This window comes from Eptatretus burgeri, chromosome 7, assembly GCF_056783735.1.
Source record: "Eptatretus burgeri isolate ZD-2024b chromosome 7, Ebu_testis_v1, whole genome shotgun sequence".
Lineage (NCBI taxonomy): Eukaryota > Metazoa > Chordata > Myxini > Myxiniformes > Myxinidae > Eptatretus > Eptatretus burgeri.
Window position 1 is genome coordinate 101,611,869 of NC_140967.1, and position 22,644 is coordinate 101,634,512.

Sequence of the window (22,644 nt, forward strand, 5' to 3'; positions counted from 1 at the left end):
GGCAGGATCGCCTACAGACTGGCAGGATCGCCTACAGACTGGCAGGCAGGATAGCCAGGATTTGCACTCCGGCCACCACAAAACACACTGCAGTGGTGCTTTGGTGTCGACCACTCGATGGCGGTGTCCTCTGGTTAACCTGAGGCGGTCCCTTTGGGTGGGTGCCTGGAATGTCTTATCCCTAAGGGATGTGGATGGGCCAGACATCTGCCTGCGGGATGGCCAGACGGAGGCCCCTGGAGTACTGGTGGAAAGTGGACGCAGTGATGCACTGTGGTGCATGCTCCCAGTGTATGTATATATGCAGGATTACACACACACCCTTCTGAGCACACACCCTTCTGTGCACACACCCTTCTGAGCTGTCTCGGCTGGGTTCGCGTCCCGATCCAGTTATAAATTGTCACCTTCTGTCTCGCAGGCCTGGTGATTCATCAGTCTGTGCTGTCCCTGGGATAGACATTCATTTCGGTGTCCCATCTGTCTATTTGTGGATGTTTAAGATTCCACGGCATCCTTCGTGAAGAGTAGGCGAGTTATCGCCAGCACCATGGACAAATTACAAATTTCTGCTCTAATTCACAAGGGGCACTCCATCAGTGGGACATGCTGCACCCACAACAATGATGCAAACCCACAGCCACAGAAGAAGATTACTGGTGATACTGTCGTGAATCTGCTGACAGGTATTTACTTTTTGTTGATTTATTTATTTATTTTTAAAGCTGACCTGTAACTTTATTCTGGGGAGTTTATGGGATGGTGCGTTTCCCGTTCGTCCACAAATACTTGCAACTTATTCTCTGAAACTACACATATGAGTTCGATGAAACTTTACCACAACCTTCAGCATCCTGTATTTACCGGAGTTTGTTCGTGGCATGAAAAAAAATCGGGCCCTACGGGGGTTGCCCCCCAAAATAGGTATTTGCTTTCTTCTTAGAAACTACACATGCAATTCCGATGAAACTTGACCACAAACTTCATCACCTGCGATGTACCAAAGTTTGTTCATGACATGAAAAAAAAACATCAGGATTTGAGTGGGTCTGTGGGGGGAGCTTACAGGGGGGCTGTCCCCCCCCCCCAAAAAGAGGTATTTTTTCTTCTTAGAAACGACACACCCAATTCTGATGAAACTTGACCACAACCTTCATCACCTGTGATGTCACGAAGTTTGTTGACGTTATTTTTAAAAATTGGGGTGAATGGGGATTTAGAGGTGGGGTTTCCCATAACATTGTTTCATTGGTTGGTACATTTTGCTGATTCTGTCCCACGTTGACTTCCTCCTCGGTATCATTATTCTAAAAGGTGAGCACCCAGTGGCATTGTTCCTTTGTTTTTGTTTTTTTATAGTCGGTATTGATGTTCACTGCCTCTGGTGTCAAATGTTATCAAAAAAACTTGTCAAATTGGCAGTTTTAGGGTCGTTGGTGTTGAGGAATCCACCAAAGGAGACATTGTGGGAGTCAAGATAAGAATACTTGGGTGCAACCCTTCCATATGTGTACGGAAATCCATATTTTTGTAACGACCCATGCGGAGGTTTCCGTATTTTCGTCGTCAGAAATGCATCCCGTGATTATAGGGAATCGAGGTGGTGCTATTCTGATATGTTGATTCGTTTCTTAACCTACTTCATCTGGATGGAGTGCGATGCTAATTTGGATCATGACCACGATTATGTAAATTACTCCCGTGGTATTTTTATTATCAGGTATTTTTGTAGAAGTTCGCCGCGTACAAAAGCTTGCAAGCTCATTACCATGATCAGACGTCCGCAAGACACGAGACCGTCTGTCCATGTCGGTAAATGTAGAAATAGCGTCCATTGTTGGATTTTTTTTTTCCCCGCCTCCCCCCCCCCCCCCCATCACCGTTCCCTCCAAGCTGTTAGCTTCATGGAAAATACCGAAGTGCCGTCTTTACATTGCATGAAGTAAAGACGCGATTCTGCTGCACACGTGTACAAAACCTCATGATGTCTGTTGGTCGTGCAGAAGTTTGTGACCACATCAATGACACCACTAAATCTTAACAAGGAACTTTGACGCAGGAGGCTATTTGTCCCATAATGCCTGTGCTGCACCAGGTCCACATGAAATAAATCCATCAGGCTCTCGACTCTGTTTCATCAGGGGGGAGGGAAGAGCACAGATGAGAAAAGCTTGGCAGGCACAGGGATTGGAGTGTTGTAATAATGCAAATAAAATAAATATTTTAAAACTCATTTGTTTATTATGACTTGCAACTTTCCCTTGTATATGTGGCATGGTGTGTGTTTTCTGACTCCTGCTGGAGGGGTGGTTAGAATTGTTGATTCTGTTGATCTCTTTGTAGAGAACATCACCAATCTTAACCTCCCCTGTGGATTTGCCATTAAAGCCGCCACCAAAATGGTTTCTGACGTGCTAAATCTGCGTTGTCTTTTCAAAGATAACAGTTTATTATAAGAAGGCACGGGACGCCGAAAACAGACAATCCTGGGATAAAAGATAGACAGCTTAAAAAAAAGACAAAAATAAATAAAGTGCACTCGCGATCCGATATAACGAAAACCCACTTAATACAGAAAATGGAATCGAATCAAAATGGCCACGAGCGGACAACGGGGGGTGCCATGAGAGGTGTTTTTGGCACATTATGGCATTAATGAGTCCAGTATCCGCCTCGTAAAGAAATGCACAGAAAACGTAAGGGGGAAGTGAATGCTCTGGTTTACACTGGAGCGAGGGTGATTCCGGTAAACTGCCCAATTACGTGACGTGCGAGTTTCAAGGGGTAGACGAGCGAATGCTCTTGTTTTGAACCACGGGTGAGGGTGATTCCCGTATACTGCTCCATTACATGACACACGGATGGTAAAACGCTGTACCAACTAACTGAAAATATTCTTCCCTTAAATAGATGCTTAGGTGAAATATAAAAATTCTTCCCCAAATCTCGCTTTCATTTGCATTGTTGGGCAGGATCACCTCCAAAATGCATATTTTAACGTCAATTTCTCAAAATATATATTTATAGGAGGACACCCCCCCCCCCTTCAATCCCCCAGTAAAGAGAGAGAAGGGGCAGGGACTTGGGCGATGCCCCCATATAAATATGCAGGCAGTTGTGGCCGGGACCCAAGCTGTCCCACTTTGATCGAACCCCACTTTAATGCGACACTTGACCCATGACGTCCTGTTTATAAAACTGAATTAAGATTGGGTAGTAGGTTAGCCAGGTATAAATTAAAAAAAATAATGCTGCCAGATTCAAAGAAATTTTTTTAAATGCCTGCCAGACCATGTGACCAATAATGTTTAACTTATCAACTATATTCCCCAAGGCGAGTTCATCATGTGTATGAAGTTTCGCATCGATCTGTCAAGCCGTTCTGGAGAAGAGGGTTTTTATTTTCATTCCAAGAAGGCTGCCAAACCACGTGACCAATGGCATCAATTTCATTCTCTCGTTCACTTTATCAGGCGATCACCCTCGATAATTTTCGTATTTATCGGATAAGGAGTTCAACGCATCCAATGATGGCTGGTGTACCGTTTCACCGATGACGTCATCGTTATCGACATTTATTCATCATGGGGAGTACTTCACATGTGCAAACTTTCAATTTTTTTTTTGTTGAGCAGTTTTTGAGAAGTGGATCCCAAAGCTTTTCCTTTTTTTTTTTTTTCCCCCCCCAACATGGCTGCCATACAACGTGACCTCTGATGTCATAGTTATCAATAAAAAAAACATCTCCATGGGTCAATCGGATGTCATGGTTAAAAAAAACCACCATTTCCTGATTATTAGGAGGACCAAGCTATTCTGGCTGGTCTCCAATTGATTTTGTTAGGATTATTATTCAGACAAGTGGTTGAAGATTGTTGATCGGACAAGTGGTTGAAGATTGTTGATCGGACAAGTGGTTGAAGATTGTTGATTTTAAAATGGAACGAGAATGGCACTGGGCAGAACGCGTGCTTCCACCAGGCTGAACAACTCGCGTTTATATCCCACTGATAGGCCGGATCTGAATCCGAACCGGAACTAAAATCTAATTGTCTTGTTCTTGTCACCTAACCATCTCGATTCCAGAATATGCTCATCCTGTCCCCCAAGAATGTCCTGACCTACCAGACTGATTGTTAATATGTCACTGTGCAATGCGCCTCGGCGGAGGGAGCTGGGCAAACTTGACAATTGCCATCTGACGGTACAGGTGCTTCACATGGTTCTCCGAATGAGAACCTACGGGTCGAGCGCGACATCGTCACGGGGCACAACCAAATCACGGTGACACGTTTATGACCCAAACGCTCCCGCCCACATTACAAGTTTTTTGACATCTCGTGGGCACCATTGCGTGTCACGACAGGAACGCGTCCTTTTTGGTGCCCTCCGGTAAATGGAGATCATATATTTTCCCATGAGAAATAGTTGTTCGACGGTTTTGAAGTACCGCACCGTGCCTGAGAAATTCTTGTTTGGTAGCCTGTGCTGTGTGTGAGAGAGGGAGGTCGGAAGAGGGAGATGGGGGTCATGGGCGGTTACGGGATGTGCTGTGCATGTTAATTGCACGTTCTTTAAAGTGGTGATTAAACGTGTATAAAGGAGAAGGAACAACAAACCCACAAAGAACTAGCTCCAATCGGCCAAAAGTTGGATGGTAACCGAGACCTATGTGTCTTGTGTGGAAATTAAATTTAATATTTAGGGGAGGGGAAGGAGATTATAACTTTTTAGTGCAATGAATAGAAGAGCTTGTGGGGTTCTGCTTTATTGCAGTTCAGATTTGGACAGCATACCGACGTGTCTTTGTTTGTTTGTTTGTTTGTCTGTTTGTTTGTTTGTTTTTGCCCACCCACGCACAATATTTTATTTGAGGGTTTCAAGAAATACCTTCTCTGACCAACTGTTATTTAGTATTTTTGAGCCTTATTACGATAAGAAATTCCAACAGGAGGGTGTGCAGGTAGCATGCTTACCGTTGAGCTGTAATTCTGTGTTCGATTCCCGACCCCACGATAAACCGTTAGAATTGTGAGGAATCGCAAAGTGTGCCGTGCCTCGGATGGTTGTTAAGCCGGGTATCCCATTAGACTGCTGCTGGACGTTCGAGAGCCCACGGCATCCTCCGTGAAGAGTATGCGATCACCGGCACCCTGAACCGATAACAAATTCCTGCCTAGTTTTGACTAGTGCTGAAAATGCAAAGGTAAACCGCCCGTTGTAATCCTTCTTGTGGGGCTGCACTGGCAGTATCGCCCAATCGGACCTGTCTTCGAGCAGAGCATCAGAGAGAGTTTGACGATAAGATAGCAGGATGAGCTGCATCCAAAGTACAGTATTCGTTTTATTATCCCCATGGTTTTTGAAAAAAAAAAAAAAAATGGAGGGATGATATAATCGGGTCTGTCTGTTTGATATTAGGTCATTCCTGGTGGAACTTTTTGCCATCTTTCAACTTTGCTTTAGGTGGGAAGCGTGGGGATTTGCAGTGGTGCGCCATCGACCTCGCTCTAGTTTTGTTATGGTGAAAGCTGCTGAACAGTCAGCTTTGCGTTTCCATCAGGTGGCCGTTCTGTGTCGTGCTGTTCGATGCTCCCATCTCAGCTCATCGCTCACGATGCCGCGATCTCGGGTTCACATCCTATATTCCGTGTCGATTCGTCCATTACATCCTAATTTCCTTGTAATTCACATGCAAGTGCAGTCTCCTAACGGCTGACATAATCCTTGTCCTCTGCTTGGCAGAGGTATTCACATTTTAAGCTTCAGACACTGTTAATTAGGATTTTGTCCACAGGCTTGTATATGTGTTAGTCATTAGTGTTTCAAGCAGAGACACGTTTGTGGTTGGTGTTAATCCTTTTTCCTGATGGAAAATGAACCCCTCTCTTTCGTTGGATATTTGGTAGATTAATAGTTACTCCCTGATCGGAAGATTGTTAATTTATCATACGCAAGTCTTTGCTTTGATTTCACACCAAGCAGGGATGTCATTGCTGTTGTTGATAACCAATCCTCCCTCCCCCTCCCCCTTCCCCTGCCAACCCAATGTTCGGTTTGTGATTTTATTCATCCAAGCTGCTAACCGAAGTAAAACATCATATAAAGTGTCACAATTTGTGGATGTATTACACATTCACCATCATAACCCTTGAACTTTGCTGTTCTAAGCTTTCCCTCAGGCTCTCATGCATTCTCTTGCAATCTATCACCCCCCCTACCCCCCACTCCCCTTAGTTACGCCACTCCGTTGATGCTTTTCTTGTCCTGACCACTGACGGCATCAACTTGGCTTTAAACAGCCAAGATATATGTGACGTCATCAACCGATGCCATGAACCTGCGGAGGCTGCCAGCAATGTCGCTGACCAGGTGCCCAACGTACCATTGCACGTAACGGCAAGATGTCACAGGGTCACAGTTCAACTTGTAACCCAACCGGTTGCCAATCGGGACTCCCTCACATTGCACTTAAACTCCCCTGTTGGAACAGATAATTTGGCCCATCATTCATGTGTTACATCTTCACTCTCATTGTCTTTGTTTACTCATATTGCACTTGATATACATCCACATCCCACAATGCTTCACTTCTATATCGATTCAACAGTCTTCTTATTCTGTATTGTGTTGTCAAAGCAACGGAAGTGAAGATCCATGTTAGATATCCTTCGATTTACAGTGTACTCTCAGTTGCTGAAGAAGCTGAATGGTTGTGCTCTTCGTTGCTCTGAATGCCCTTACCGTGCCATGCATGCTTTGTCGTGTCCACATCCCTGAGTGTTACTCTCACCCCCCTCCACCCTTGTAAAATCGTCAATCAGTGATACGTCCAAGATATAAATTGACGACCTGGCCAGGATTTTGAACGATAGGCCTGATGGTCGAGCACGGCCTTATTCCATGCTGGAATAAAAAGCCACACGGTATCGATCTCAAGTTGTTGTGGCGGTCCTTTCGTAGGTCGTCAAGTGCACCTCTCGCCTCGATTCGCACTGTGACCAAAATGTCATGTGCAGATTGCACACTGAAAATGCATTCCCACAAATACTGTTGCCATACACCAGAGTACCTTGATGTTTTTTGGGAACACACAACACCTGAAGTCTTCCATTCCGAGCCCGCCGTCTTGCCCACGGATCGTCCGCAATGCACTTATAAACCCTGCGGTTTTTCAAAAGGCCACCATAGTCTTTGACCAAGGACATTTTCAGAAGCACTGCGAGTTTTTTTTTTTTTTTTTGTCTCAAATTTGCAATACCGCCAGTAGAAGGCTCACCACCCCTTGTTGTTCAGCAAAAGCAAATAATTAAATAAGTCCATTCCATCTCAGCTTGAGGCTAAGTTTGTACCCTCAGATTATCCTCAACCCAAACTTACAGCCATGGTTTATCAGCAAATAGTTCTTGTGTCGACCTCATTTTTCCAACCCTACTGTTGTGGCTTTTTTGTTCAAACCTTTCGCTCGATTCCTTTTTGTTGCATCTGCTGAGTATCTTGTTGGCCTTTGTTTGGTCTGGCAAAGTGTGCGAGTTGTTTTCCAGAGTGGTGAATTGTTTCATCCCATTTTGAGCGCTGTATGTTTGAAATGAGTAATTTAGGCTGGCCTTTCTTTCCGTCGTCAGAGTTGTGCTTGTAAATATCTCGTGTTTTCTCATTCAGTATTTTACTTGCTGGCAGGACGGCTGAGAGGTATGCACACTCGCCTCTAAGCTGAATAGTCTGGAGTCGAATATAAACGGTCATCCTTTGGTTTCACAGGAAGGGTCATTCATCAATGTGTGTGCCATCCCTCCGATGGACGTTAAACTGGGTGTCCTATCTGCGGTTATTAGTTGATGGACGCTAAAGATCCCATGGTGTCATTCACGAAGAATGGGGGAGCTATCGCGAACACCCTGGCCAAATTCTTAATTCATGCCCTAACCAGCAGAGGGCATTGTATCATTGGCACAGCCGTGACCTCAGCCAATTATGCTACCCCACAGCATGCTGCACACAAATCAAGAAGACTTCATTATTATATAGTCGTCAACTCGATGCACATTATAAAATAATTTTATTATATGACTAAGTGGTGACAGGATTCCTGTTGAACTTTTGTCATGTGAAACGGGAAGATTACATTTGAGAACTAGAAGGGCACTCGGTATAGCGTATACCTCCGCCCGGATCTGGATCTTCACCAAAATCGAATCGATTTATCATTGTCACACACCCAACCTACGAAATTTCATCTGAATCCATCCACAACTTTGAGATATCCTGCACACAAACAAACAAAAACAAGAAAGATGTCATGCAGATCATGATACTTGTGAAACCCTGAAAACAAATTTGACCATAAAAATATTGGGTGGTTGAATTCATTGACCCGAGATGTGAATCCCATTCAAATTTCAACTCTATCAAATAAAAGTTTATGATTTTATAAATTCGACAAAGTTGTTCACCTTTGGCCAATGTTGAACTTTTAACTTCAAAATCAAAATCACTGCGTCCACTTTCCACCGGTACTCCATGGGTCTCTGTCTGGCCATCCTCCAGGTACATGCCTGGCCCATCCCCATCTCCTTGAAATGCTGATAAACCTGCTGCAACCACGACGCATGTGGTTGGTCCATTGGCCTCCTCCATTCACGAGACTCCCTCGCTGAGAGAATTTGGTGAGCAGGAGCAGCATCAGGAAAACGAGCCGCATGTCCTTACAGCCACAGCTGATTCTCACGGACTATTCAGGTAACAAATCTCATTTGCGCCTCTCAGCAACCGCTTATTGGACACAAAGTCCGACCAGTGAGAGCCAAGGATTCTCCAAAGAGACCTGGTACCAAAGGAATTAATTCTCTGTCTCAGATCCCTGGTCAGAGTCCAAGTCTCACATCCATAGAACAAGATTGGAAACACCAAGGACCTGAAGACTCGGACTTTCGTTCTCCCGCACAGGTACCGGCAGCGCCACACCCCATGATCCAGTGAATCCATGGCTCCCCAAGCCTGACCCAGACCTCTGTTGATCTCTGGCTCACAGCCACAGACATTAATATCACTGCCAAGGCAGGTGAATCTCTCCGTGACCTCAACATCCTCACCACAAACTGGTACAGACAAGATGGCAGCATCCAAGATGTCATTGAAAGCAGAGATCTTAGTTTTGACCCAGGAAACCAATAATCCCAGTGGCTCCAACTCCTCATTCAGCACGTGAGAGCCCCCAAAAGGATATCTAGAGTCTCTGCAATATGACTGCATCATCTGCAAAATCAAGGTCAGAGATCTTGACATTCCCAAACGAAGCACTGCAGCTTGATCTCTCTGACATCCTCCCCAGAATCCAGTCCATACAAGTGCTGAAAAGTATGGGGGCCAGTACCCACCCCTTACAAAATCAAGTAACAAGTGGAAATAAGTAAGAGATGGTACCACCACATCTCGCAGCACTCTCAGTACCAGAGTATAGTTCAGACATTAGATCGATCAGTTTTGGTGGCACCCCATGAAAACCAAGAATCCTCCAGAGGGCATCCTGATTCACTAAATTGGACGTTTTGCAGAGATCAACATAGGCTGCAAGCAGCCCCTTGCGGAAACTCTCGTCTGCATTCGGTAAGGACCTGAAGAGCAAGGATACGATCAATCGTTGACCTCATTAGTGTGAAGCCTGACTGCTCTGGACGCTGGTGCTGAAGCAGATGGTGGTGAACCCGATCAAGAATTATCCGAGCAAAGACCTTGCCCGGCACTGAGAGCAGCGTCACCCCTCGGTAGTTGTTGCAGTCTTGGCAATCACCTTTCCTTTTCCAGAGAGGGACAACAAGGCCCCTCTTCCAGGCAGTTGGGATGATGTCTGTGTTCGAGGAAGAGCAGAGAACTGCGTGCAACCACACAAGTCAAGCATTTCCACCAGCCTTAAGAAGGTCAGCATGGATGCCATAGATCCCAGGAGCTTTACCCCATTTCAACCGGTTCACCGCAGCCTGTGTTTCCACAAACAAAGGTGGACCACAGTTGATTGGAGGGTCAGCAATAGAGATAGTAACACCGCTGACGTCCAACTCGACAGCTGGTGGATCAGCCTGGTTCAGCCGCTCAAAGTAACCGGCCCAGCGGGCTTTCACTTCGGACTCCTCTGTTAAGAGCCCACCACCCACTGCTCTAACTGCAGTAAACCGAGGGACGGGCTTGGAGGAACGCAATACGCAAATTCCCCTGCAAGTCTAAGAAGAATCACTTGATCACAGGTGATGCTCTAACCCCCTCACAGCTTCCTTGCACATAGGCCTCCTTGTCCACCCTGAGTGCATGTCCTGTTTTACGCCTCAGCTACCTGGACAGCTCAGCTCTGCCATTCAGCGTGGCCCTGCGACTCTGGACAATGGTATCCAGTGTTGCTTGAGAGACAAAATTCTTTTTTGCCCTCTGAGTTCCAAGACATCCCCCGGCAACATCAAGGATGGTGCTCTTGAAGGCATTCCACAACTCCTCAGGATCCACCAAAGCACCCAGACCCCCCAAATCTCCACTCAGCCTGTTTGCAAACTCCTCAGCTTCCCTCTCATCCTTGAGCTTGCCAACATCCAGCCAATGCTGGCATGGTCCCATTCTCCTGGATTTAAGCTGCAACTTCAGAGTTGACAACAAGCCTGTGATCAATATTGAGAAACTGAGCACTCTGGACCCTGTAGTTCTGGATCATTCTCCAGCGACCATCAACGAGCACATGGTCGATCTCCTTTGCCACACCGCCAGCGTTGGAATACCAAGTCCAGGGATGAGCCTCTGGGTGCTTAAACCATGAACTAGCCACCCTTTGTACATGACTTCTTGCAGAGTCAAGGAACTTTGTACTATTGTACTATTCACAGTTCCAGATCCATCGGGACCAACACATGTCTCGGAACCATTCTTTTCAGTTCCAGTCGATGCACTGAAATCTCCCAAGATGAGAAGAGTATCTCACTTGGGACACTGATCAACCACAGACTCGAGCGTGGCATTGAATGCGTCCTTCACGGCGAGATTGCTTGCCTCAGTCAGAGCATATGCGGAGACCAGGGAAATGACACCCAAGGAGTAACGAATCCTTCGTCTCATAATACTCTCGTTGACCGGTGTTGCGTCAATTATCATTTGGACACAGCTGCAGCAACTCCTTGGGCATGGTCACCATCAGAGCAAATAGACCAATTGTGGGTGTAACCACCACCATGATCTCACCGCAATCTGGTCTACGTACCTCAGTTATTGTTGCAATATTGATGTCCAAATGCTTGAGCTCTGATGGTAACAGACAGGTGATGATCCTCTCTTCGGGATGGGACATTCCAGGCACCCACTCGAAGGGACCGCCTCTGGTTAACCCAAGGAGACCACCATCCGGTGGACGACAACGCAGCACCACCCCGACACACACAACTGCAATTTGACCCGGGAAGGTTACCCCATGGTGTCCCTCCTATCAAAGATTGGGGGTCCCGAAGGCTTTGCCCCAATCCCGTCATCTGGTGAGCTCCCCTGCGAAGGCCAGCTGCACAGGAGGTTACTCCACGGCGTGTTTTCAGATTATTTTTTTTGTGCTTTTCGTACTTTTTGCGGAATGAAGGGTTTTACGGTGGCTGGAGTGTAAATCCTGCCACCAACCTCCTAAAAAAAAAAAAAAGTAACCCAACTGCAGGAGGATGTCCACAGACACAGTTGGGCACGAGATATGGATGGCCATTGGCTCACAAGGAGCTCCTCCACCCTTTTTCACACGCCCGACTCACACCCTGATCAAATTGCAAATTTCTGTCCTAACTACTCCTGGAAAGGCAATGGCAAACCACCTCGTGTCACCCTTGCCAACAAACTGCTTCAGCAGCATCTATACCAGAGTATGGTACATCAGAATCGGAAGCTTTTATGTCCAAGCCCAAGCTGAAGTCGACATAATACTAAATAACTTTTCTCCATCTTTTTTTATGCGGTCGAGGCTCGTATAAGAGCTAACAGAACATGTAGCAAAAGGAACAGGAGACGAGGGGTGAGAGTGGGAAGCACAACAACAGTATGGAACAGGGACATCAGGGGATCTGTGGAAAAGCGAAGGAAGGGGTGGGGGACACAGGGTAAACAAGATTGAATCTATCGGGACTTTCAGTAAAGAAAGCAGGGAATTTAAAGTCGATGGGTTAACGGGGGAATAAAAGATCATGGTTTTGGATGGGGGAAGATATGAGATGGTGGCGAACATCTGTCTTGAAGACCTGGAAGGAAGAATGAGATTGAAGAGTGAGTGGGAGCTTGTTCCATAAGTGGTAAAAAAAAGAGGAATGAAAGAGTGAAGATGAGCAGTATTTCTTGATTTTGGTAGTTTTGCCAGAAGGGGGATGCTGGCAGACCTTGAGTGCCCTGCAGAAATATAAGGGGGACAAATCACAGACAGGGCAGGGGTACAAGGTTGGAAACGAGTCGGTAGAAGACAGAAAGACCACCGACCTGCCAACGGTGAGAGAGTGACGTACCCAAAGACTCAGCTTCATTACGGGAGATACCAATGATCTTGAAAGCCTTGGTTTCCACAGCGTGAAGCCAAGCTCGGTGTGAGGCAGGAGCACCAGCCCAAAGGGGAAAGCCATACTCCTTCAAGCTGTGAATGAAAGCTTTTTATGTGGTTAAGAGCTCAGATGTACCAAGGAAGGACTGCACGGCGGAGGATGCCCAGTTGGCGACTGGCTTTCTAGGGCAGCTTGGAAATCTGGCTTTCATGGCAGATAGTGAGGACCAAAAGCTTGAATGAAGACTTCTTCAACAGGATTGTTCAGAAAGTAGATGGCGGGGGGAGGGGGGGTTGTTTCAGAGAGACGTAGTGATGGTATGAAAATTGTCAGGATTGAAGGACATGTTCCAAGTATTTGACCAGCTTGTGATTTTATCTTGGTCTACAAAGACTGAAGAGGCTGCTGCCTGCCAATCTAAGGGATGATAGTTGGTATGGCAGAGGGTGAAGTCAGCAAAGAAATATGGAGGTCAGAGAGATCATTGATGAAAACCAGAAAAAGCATCGGTCCCAGAACACTGCCTTGAGGAACTCAAGCCTGGACAGGAAGAGGAGATGAGAGAATTCCATTAAGAGCCACGGTTAATTATAACAAGAGAGGAAGTCCTTGAGCCATGAGTGGAGATTGCCTTGGATACCATAAGAAGAGTTTAATGAGCAGTGCGGGATGCCAGACCATATCGAAAGCTCATGGTATGCCCATGGAGATGGCCCTGATTGATTGACTGGTATTGAGGTTCTCCTTCCATTGTTGGGAAAGCCAGAAGCAGCATTTCCTGGGTAGAGTAACCTCGTCTGAATCCAAATTGATGATCAGAAATCAAGCCATTGGAGAAGAGGAAGAATTTAATGTTGGAAGCGATGATGGATTCCGCGACCTTGCTGATGATTGGGAGCAGGCTGATTGGTCTGTAGCTGCAGGAATCTGTTTTTACACCTTTTTTATGCAGAGCAGTAATGTTTCCTGATTTCCAAGCGGATGGCATATAACCTTGAGCAAATGAGAGGGTGAATAGAACAGAGAGAGCAAGAGCAGCAGAGCAGATTTTTAGGACACTTGGGCTGATGCTGTCTGGACCGGTTGCAGAATCTGAGTTGAGGTTTGACAGCAAACTCTCCACCTTGTCAGGAGAAAAGGATACAGAGTCAAGGGACAGTTGGGTGCGACTGGGTAAGGTGGGTACAGAAAGCGATGGGTTTGGGGACACAAGATTTACAAGCAAACACCAAGTTTAGGCATTCAGCCTTTTCACGGGCAGTGTCAGCTGTGCGGTTAGTTGAGGTAAGGGAGGGGATGGAGGAGGAACATACACCAGAAACAGAGTTAAGCAGACACCACCAGGATTTGAAAGAGGGAGACAGGTTTGAGAGTTCAGACTTGAGATTAGAAAGATGGGAGACAGGTTTGAGAGTTCAGACTTGAGATTAGAAAGATGGGAGACAGGTTTGAGAGTTCAGACTTGAGATTAGAAAGATGTTTTTTGGCTCTGCTGAGGGTAGATACACACTTGTTATGATCCTTTTGGAAGGAACTGAGATTGCCTTCAGTTAGATTTACCTTCCATGAGGCGAAGGCAACTTGTTTCGTGGCAACTGCCTCGCCACAGGCTTCGGTGTACCAAGGGCAGGTGGAAGGAGAGGACAACTGAAGATGAGATGGGATAAATCTATGCATGAGAGAGAGCAAGTTTCTTTGAAAGAATTCCCAGGATGAGTTGATGTCAGAGAAAGTAGAAATGGGAGACTATTTGAGAAGTTTGATGGCTGCTTGAAGTCCCTGCCTGTCGGCCTGAGTGAAATGCCAGACTCTTAAGCACTGAGGTGCCTCTCCGAGAATGCCCAGAGAGATGTCCACTTTCACAAGCATATGGTTATATGAACCAATTGGAGCAGCAGATATTTTCAGGGAAATTGGTCATAACCAAATCCTGAAGAGGTGATGTACTGAGATCTTGGTCCAGAAGATCTTTTATATCGTTGACTGAGATCTTTGTTTGGGAAGTTGACAGATTGTGCAAGTCACAAAGAGTCTCATAAGGCATTTGCTGAAGTGCCATGACAGGTGAGAGAGGTACCCACACCCAGCCAACTGGCACGTGATGACAATTGAAGTCGGACATCTAAACCAGATGCACCGCAATATTATTATGTTTATAGTTGAGTTACCATTCGGGATGTTTCAGTGATGTTTTCGGCTGGATACTGTTGCGGTGTTCTCTGTACTCGGGTGCCGCTTGACCCTTGAGTCTCGTTGCAGGTGTGAAACCAGACGATATTTATTAATAAACATGATTATACAACAAGAACGACTGCACTTTGGCCACAACCTGCAACAAAATCCAGAAACGGGCCGATTACGAAATGCACATTTACTGCGCTATTAAAATATTAACTCGACTCTTCTCATCCACGTCAGCCTCCGCCACGGGAATATCAGAATGAGCTGATTCGTCACACAGTCATGGATTATTTAACCCCCAACATGGAGCCATTCAAAAATTACATAACACTGTTTTAGTAAATTGTGTAAATTAATAGATGAAAAAATAGCAAGTCTGTTGGCAAAAAAAATAACCTTTTATAAGCTCGTGTTTCAATATATGCAAATTACTTGCAACGTCATTGGTCAGATGGCAGTTTCCATTGGAATTAGCAGACGGTTAAAAAAATGGATCAGTGGTACTTTGGTGGGAGCTCAAAGAGAAAGGAGAAGTTAGTGAAGGCAGCTGAAGGAGTTGCTTTGTTAAAAAAAAAAAAGATACCACCTATAAAGCAATACTTCAAGGAGAAACGACAGACGATGGTGACACAGCCATGGGTTCCGCAGACGTGACTGCTACCAATGTTCAACATGCTGCATAAGCACTCAAGCAAGCACTCCAACGAAACTGTTGATAAGGAACGGCTGGCTTGGCAAGCAATAGCAAGCTGATTGGTAATGGAACACCTAAACATAGCAATTTTTTTCCTAGGGGGGAAAAAAGCCAAAAAAACATGGGAATTCCTCCAGATTTTTTGCAGTCGAGTCTAAAACAACATCGGCTGAGCGAGTGCGAAAATAACAAGGAGTCCTCTCTTTTATGGGTCTTTTTTGGGTGAAAATAGTGGAGTCCTCTTTTATGGGCATGGGGGTGGGGGGCTTTTTTGTTAAGGTAAGGTAGGAAAGGGGTAGAGAAAAGGGAGTTTAAAAGGAGTTCGAATACTTTACTCGATTATCGGCAAAGCCTTCACAATGTTGGTCACTGTCTTTACCAAAATCTGTTCCTCATTTTCTGAAAATGATGAATCATTCGGTCTTTCAGGAGTTTGTGGTCTCCAATAATTGATGTCGTTCAGGCTTCTTACTGTCAGTAATGCAGTCATTATTATGCACACACTGTTTATTGCAGTGGTCCCCAACCTTTTGATCCCACGGGCCGCATTCTCTACTCCCAAGGATGTTGGGAGCCAGAAAAAAAATTGATGCATTTTATTGAGAAACTTGATACTGAGAAACATTTTCAGTCAATGAGAAACTTGATGCGCTTTTATATTAAATTTTTTTAAATTAAATGTAATTAATTTTAAATTCTGCCGCAAGATGCTGGAAGGTAAAATCAAATTGATTTGATTCCTCCCGGCGGTGAGCGGCAGTGGCATTGTGAAAGGCTTTTCATGTCACGGTGCTGGCCGGCAGTGGCATTGTGTAAACCCCTTTAAAATTGCTACATGGAAATGTGTTTTGATTGGAAAGTCTTCGTGGGCTGCAGTATAGGGCTCCGCGGGCCACATGTGGCCCGTGGGCCGCAGGTTGGGGACCAATGGTTTATTGCCATGCTTGAATTTTTTTTAAAATGGGGGGGGGGGGTATTGTCATTGGCTCTGTATCTCTGTCTGTCATGCTTTATCTTAAACTGTTGTGCAGAACTTCACCAAACTTGGTAGTTCTGATCATCATATGGCAAGAAGGTGCAAGAGCAGTATTATTTTGGACCCCACCTCCTGGAGCTCTGGGGCAGGGTTAAAAGGTCAAATACCAAAAAATGCAATTATGGGCACATTTTTAAAATGTTTTTTAATGAAACTTTGTAAATGCAATCAATATTGGGGAGTCATGAAATATGTAACTTTGTTTTTATTTTACCCTCAGTTCCTGTCCCTTGGGGTGAGGACTGGGTGATGGGTCAAAAGGGAAAAAAATATGAAGTCAAAATTTTATTCTGGGTCATGCCTGGTGGAACTTGTTGCCATCTTTTAACTTTGCTTTTGATGGGATGTGTGGGCATTTGTTATAATCTCCTTTCTTTTCTTCCTGCAAGGCTCTCCAGTATGGCACGGACGATAACTCAACTGCGATGGTTATTCCATTTGGAGCTTGGGGGGCCTATGCTGGAGGTGGTCCTGGTTACCCTCTGGGTCGCACACTTTCATCGAGCGGGCGTTGGGCCTAACCTGTGAAGACTAGTGGAGGAAAAATGTTAAATTTGCACTTGCAAACTTCAATTTCTTCCCCCCTCTGCTGCAATGTATGTATTTGAGTAAGGTTTGATGATTGTGTTAATGTCCCAGTCAAATGCAAATATTTCAATAAATATTATGAGGTCTGCACTCATTTTGATGGCATATTGTATGATGTGTTATACTGGTGTTGGTGCAGTGGTTAGGGCAGTGGCTTGGGATCCAAAAGGTCCTGAGTTCAAGCCCCGTTGGGCCACTGAATTAATACACCAGGGGGTTGACTCAGCCTGTCATCCTTCCGAGGTCGGCAAAATGAGTACCAGTATACTGGGCCGGTGTATACCCCGGTTAAAATAGGTGTACCATATCCCTGTGTTGTAAGAGGACCAGGGTTGTCAGGAAGGGCATCTGGCATAAAACATGTGCCAAATCACTATGCGGATCATACGGATGATCCGCTGTGGCGACCCCCAACGGGAGCAGCCGAAAGAAGAAGAAGAAGAAGAAGAAGAAGATTGTATGATGTTATTCTGTACATAATGTGTTTTCAGCCAGATTGCCCTGCCAATTGGAAGTAATTACAGTTCCCTGTGAAAAACTCTTGCTTCATTTCCAACATTTGAAAAGAGAAGTCCATTGCACATGCCAAGTATTTAAACCAACCCACCAATGATCATTTAGTGTTTGTTTAAATCAAACTTGATATTCCAACTGAGAAATGGTTTTCATCATTGTGCTCTTCCTATTAGGTGTTCTCATTTGTGTGCACAGCTTGTGATGCTGTAATCCCATGTTTAAATCCCGTATAATGGTAAACTAATGTCTTCACCACCCTTTGTTGTGCATGAACTTGTACAAACTCCTCTGTGAGCCTTCACAGTAAGAGTGTGAAAGTGGTAGGTGGTGCACAGATGTCATTGACTCAGCTTTTTGATTTAGATGTAAGAGTTCCAGCCATTTATGAATTTCTGCTTTGTTTGTGCTAAGATCATATTTGTGAGATAAATGAAAATATGTTGATAAATGGAAATATGTATGGGCAAGTTTGAGTGCACCAAATTACATCATATTCTTTACCTGCTTTGCTTGTCCATGTGGTGAATATTAAACATTTTCATCAAATAATAAATTGATCCCTTTTATTAAGGGATTTAATTAAGCACATTTATTAATAAATTGAAACCTGTCATGTGTATATATATCCTTCATATAAAAAAAAGCTGGAGTGTCTGTCCATCCCTGAATTACTCCCTTAGTTTTGGGGTGAACTTTGCCAAACTTTTTGGAGCTGAAGTGTTCATGAGGTGGTTGTCTTCTTGGGTTAACAAGAGGTGGATCCATGATAAATGAGAGAGCATGGATAAACCTCATGGGCTGGCATCACTGTGTTCTGAAATGTGACTTCTTCCATGTAAACAACCCATGTCTGCTCTGTGTGACAGCTCTTATATGAGCCTGAGGAATGAAGAATAGCACTGATTTGTTTATTTAAAGGCATTTCCCAATAAACCAATTAACACTGCTGTTAAAGACTGATCAGCCCCTTTGAGGGAGTGATCATAGTAAAAGCTGGTGGAGATATCTTCAAACAAGGCATCTCTGCCTGCACAGCTGCTGTGCTTTTGCCTTTTTTTGGATGCTCTTCAAGGTCAGTTGGACAGATGCTCTATCCTTTTGTATTAGAAAAATGTATTACCAAATTGATAATGCTCCATGAGTGCTGTGAAATCGAAAAATCCGGTTCGGGGGAAGGAACAGGAAACATCCTAAAACACAGGGACATGTCACTTATGCAGTGTCCTCCTTACCAATACACTGGTGCTCATTTTTCCAACCTCAGAAGGACAATAGGCTGAGCCAACCTCTTGGTGTATTAATTCAGCAGCCCAACAGGGCTTGAACTCAGGACCACAGGGATCCCAAGCCACCAACCTAACCACTAAGCCAACACCAGGCTGGTCAATTTTAATAAAATAATAATTATAAAGATCATTGAAAAAAAAATCCATACATTTGTCTTTTTCATCACCTTTTCACACTGAAAGAAGACGATGTTGAGTCACAGTTTAGGAGATGGAGGCTTTATTGATCACCGTATTGAACACGCAGCATCAATTGGCATCATACATAGCCATATAGACGGTCTCTTCTTCACCCCTCTACTGCACCCTCTCACATGCCACACCCTCATGAGATACATAGCATGGTTCTTGGAAGTGCAGTCTTCTCAAGGTGATTTGTGTTCTTCAGTGTTCAAGTATCTTCACTATAATTCACAGACCAGTGTGTGTTTGTTTTGTTTGTTGTATACCACTCCTACAGTTCTGGGCAGATTACATCCAGACTTGTGACATCGGATCAGCATTACTCTAATTAATGTTTCAGGGTGTTTTTATCTTTGCTGGTGGTCTTGGGCGGTGGGGGGGGGGGGGGTGGTGGGGGGGAGGAGGATGGGAAGCAAAAGTTTTCGATGCAAATGTGTATCATGTAGCGCCACCTCCAGGTGCGAGAGGGTATTACAAGTGTCTGTCATTTCATGTCCACACGTTTTCAAGTGCAGTGAGGTGTTTTGAATTACAAGCAGTAGTAGATATGTTTTGCTTCATGCATGTAATCCGGGTTGTTGTTTTTCTTTTTGTCAGGAGCGATTGAGACAGTCGTCAGTTCCCTTTATTTGGGCGGTGTGTCAACATCATCAGAAGAACGTGTTGTCCGCTTGAAACGAGATCACCCAAAGGGTGGGTCCTCTGCAAGTTCAATACAATTTAAATAAAGGTTTAAAGAGGTTTATAAAGGCATATAAATAAATTAATTCCAGGATTTCCCGGTGTTTTACCAAGTGTCCATGACATCACCTTATCCAGCACGTTACATTCGTTTTTCATACTTGTTGTTTGTGTTCTTGATAACATCCTTAAACACAGGAAGTTTCAAGTTTGGAATGATTTTCAATTTCGTTTGACCGCCGGGTGGACAGAATGAAAATATGTCATGTGAGGTCGCTGCACGTATGGGGTCTCCACACATGTGCGACCAGCACAGATTCAGAGCCAAAGTATGGTAAAACGGCAATTCATGTTCAGAATATAACATTCAAATTAAATAAGTTGTTCCTCGACGATAAACTGAAAAGACAGATGGACGGGCAGACATGAACCAATTTCTTAACCCCGGTTTTTCGCTTCACGTGCGCTGGTTAATTAAAAAAAAATCGACCAAAATCGAATCGATTCGTCCTTGTTTCATACCCAATCTGTCCACCAAGTTTCGGCTGAATGCATCCGTCACTTTTTGAGATAGCCTGCTCACAGACAAACGGACAAAGGTGAAAACAGTTTCCATCCACCTTCGGTGGTGGAGGTAATCACTGCAATATGTTTGTTTGCGCACCTGTACCGACCGTGGTGATGCTGAATCGAACATGAAAAGCAGCAAAAAAAATTCAGAGCTTACTCCACTTAAGCTGTCCAGGTGATGCTTTGTTTTCTTTTTGAATGGTTTACCTGCCAGGTGTACATTTAGGGGGGTCCCAGTCTCTTGTGTTTTGGCCTCCAGGTGGGATTATCTCAAATTGGCCTCCGTTTACCATTTCCCCACCACAGTTCCTACATCAAGCCCTGCAATGAATTTTTTTTGATTTTTAATAATTATTAATGAAATATATTTTTTTTTATAAAATCGATCTTACAATAATTCCCCCTGATGTCCTGTATAGAACGTACTGATAACATAGGAAAACAGGGCTTTCTATCCCTCTTCAGCTTCAGGAAGGCATGTGCGTGTTTAATGGAAATTTTAATGATTCATCAGCTTGATCTGCATTCTAAGAACAAGAATATATCTGCATTTGGAATTTTGAGTAAGTATACAAATGTATATTGATAAACCACTCACATTCCACATCTTACCACATTGTTCCAATTAATTTCTATTTTGGATAGTTTATTGCTTTGGAAGGAGTGGTGGTGAGGAGGGGGAGGCACGGACTCGTGGGGGGAGGGGGGTGTAAAAGTGACTCACCTCTTCACCCTCACGTCATTTTGTTCTGCAAATAAATTTACTTAATCCTGCCTCGTGCTTCTGTACTTGACAATATGTCATAATAGTGCAACCGCTCATAATGCAGGAAAGAAGCAGCACCAGCTGACATCCTAAAATCGCACGTCAGGGTCAAAGGTGAGCTTAGTTAAACCCTTTGGTGAGAATTTTGCCTGCAAAGTTGACCACTTATATTACCCATGTGCAAAACATAGGCGTAAGCATTACGGTAATAAAATATAATTGTTTTAAGATAAATCCGATGAATATGCCTGCGATCGGCTGTACATTGATTGATGGATCAATGTCGACAAGGAAGCAAGTTCTGCAGGTCCTGGTGGATGTCGAAAGAGGCTCTATCGAATCAGATGAATGGCAACTAAGGGATTGCAACCCTGCTGGCATTTGCATTGGGTAGAAGAAGCATGCATACGTGGGACGAAGTGGGAAAGACGAGTGAGATATGCCAGATGGTGTCTCTTCAGCACTAATGTGATTCAGACCTGCTTCCTGATTCTCCTCAAAAAGTAACTACATCAATCCGTTCCCAATGGCATGCCTATAACGACCTCATGAGATTCCACCAAACAGTGGCCAGCTGTCACTTCCTTCAGGCTGTGGACTCATTAGAGCTGTTTGCATAAAAAGAAAAGACCTCCGAAAAGGAAAGGAACGTTAATTTGTAACACCCTTGAGCAGAGTCTCTACAAAGGCAGAGAAGAACACAGGTATTGATGGCATGGACGAGCAAAAAGTAAAGGGCCGAAGAGAAGACGACGATCCACATGTCCTAATGAATTCTGCCCAAGACGTCTCCACCTTCACTGTCGGGACTTCCTTTAACGACGACCGGTGTTTCTGAATGAACTCGTTCCTCTGCTGCTGGGGATCCACCTCGCCAATTCGGATGGGTTTGGTTCCCATTCGCAGGTGAGGTGGAGAGACCCATTAGAGTTTCTGTGCACAACGCCAGAGATGGAGGTGACGAGGGGTTGTTGGGCCTGTGGCACTCGGACGGCTGTGTAGGCTGGCACGGGTCGGTGATCGAGTACGGCGGAGGTTCATCCATCGGGCTTGGGTGAAACAACGCGCCTGGCGCCAAGCAATCCTCATATCTACGGAGGGGGCCAAGTGCAGGGACAAAAGCAATTTGAGGAACGTCATATCCAAATAAACACATCGTGTATCAACACTTCAAATTTCACCTGGACTTGTTTATCCTCACGACGATGCTTCAATGTCTGACAAAATGAAACATCCACACATTTGGGTTTGAAGGTGAGCTTCCATTACTTTCGAATGCATTCTCCAGCTTTGGACACACACTTGGTCCACCAGAATGGAAGTATCCGTATGCCCTCGTTGTGGAGTTAGGACATGCATGTACACAGCCAGTGAAGGGCATCTTGATAGCTTCACTCACCATAAACTTCTTGCCCCTCCCCCCCCCAAGGTGGTCAATCTTTAATACAGATATCCTTGATGAGCAATCACCACCATGCTCTGCGGAAATAGTCTATAAATTTAAGCATGCCTGACATACTAGTTGACCAGGAAGCAAGTGGTCATGGCGATCAATTACCAACACCAAAAAGACAAATCCCCTCGTGAATGAATAATCCACATACATC

The 22,644-nt window shown here is 44.8% G+C and overlaps 2 protein-coding genes and 1 long non-coding RNA gene across 15 annotated transcripts in view; 2 read left to right on the forward strand and 1 right to left on the reverse strand.

Annotated features, from left to right (window-relative positions):
* Window positions 1–22,481, forward strand: part of LOC147023922 (protein phosphatase Mn(2+)-dependent 1K-like) — a 43,514-nt gene extending 21,033 nt beyond the window's left edge. For 4 of the 8 annotated variants that reach the window (XM_085889929.1, XM_085889930.1, XM_085889928.1 and 1 more), the window contains 2 exons: window positions 6,238–6,372; window positions 16,837–18,205. In XM_085889929.1, coding sequence (XP_085746055.1) covers window positions 6,238–6,372; window positions 16,837–16,968 — 267 coding nt within the window. In that variant the 3' untranslated portion in view covers window positions 16,969–18,205. Of the gene's footprint in view, window positions 1–5; window positions 687–6,237; window positions 6,373–16,836; window positions 18,206–19,617 lie in introns of those variants that run through there. The other 4 variants (XR_015060426.1, XR_015060425.1, XR_015060423.1 and 1 more) reach the window with 4 other exon arrangements.
* On the forward strand, window positions 6,379–15,818 carry LOC147023924 (uncharacterized). The gene is made up of 2 exons (XR_015060428.1): window positions 6,379–13,900; window positions 13,942–15,818. It is a non-coding gene; the product is annotated as an uncharacterized LOC147023924 (long non-coding RNA).
* The window catches only part of BEAN1 (brain expressed associated with NEDD4 1), a 65,870-nt gene continuing 63,979 nt past the window's right edge, over window positions 20,754–22,644 (reverse strand). For all 6 annotated transcript variants that reach the window (XM_085889935.1, XM_085889936.1, XM_085889939.1 and 3 more), the window contains one exon: window positions 20,754–22,128. In XM_085889935.1, the coding sequence (XP_085746061.1) occupies window positions 21,804–22,128 (325 nt within the window). In that variant the 3' untranslated portion in view covers window positions 20,754–21,803. The remainder of the gene's footprint in view (window positions 22,129–22,644) is intronic.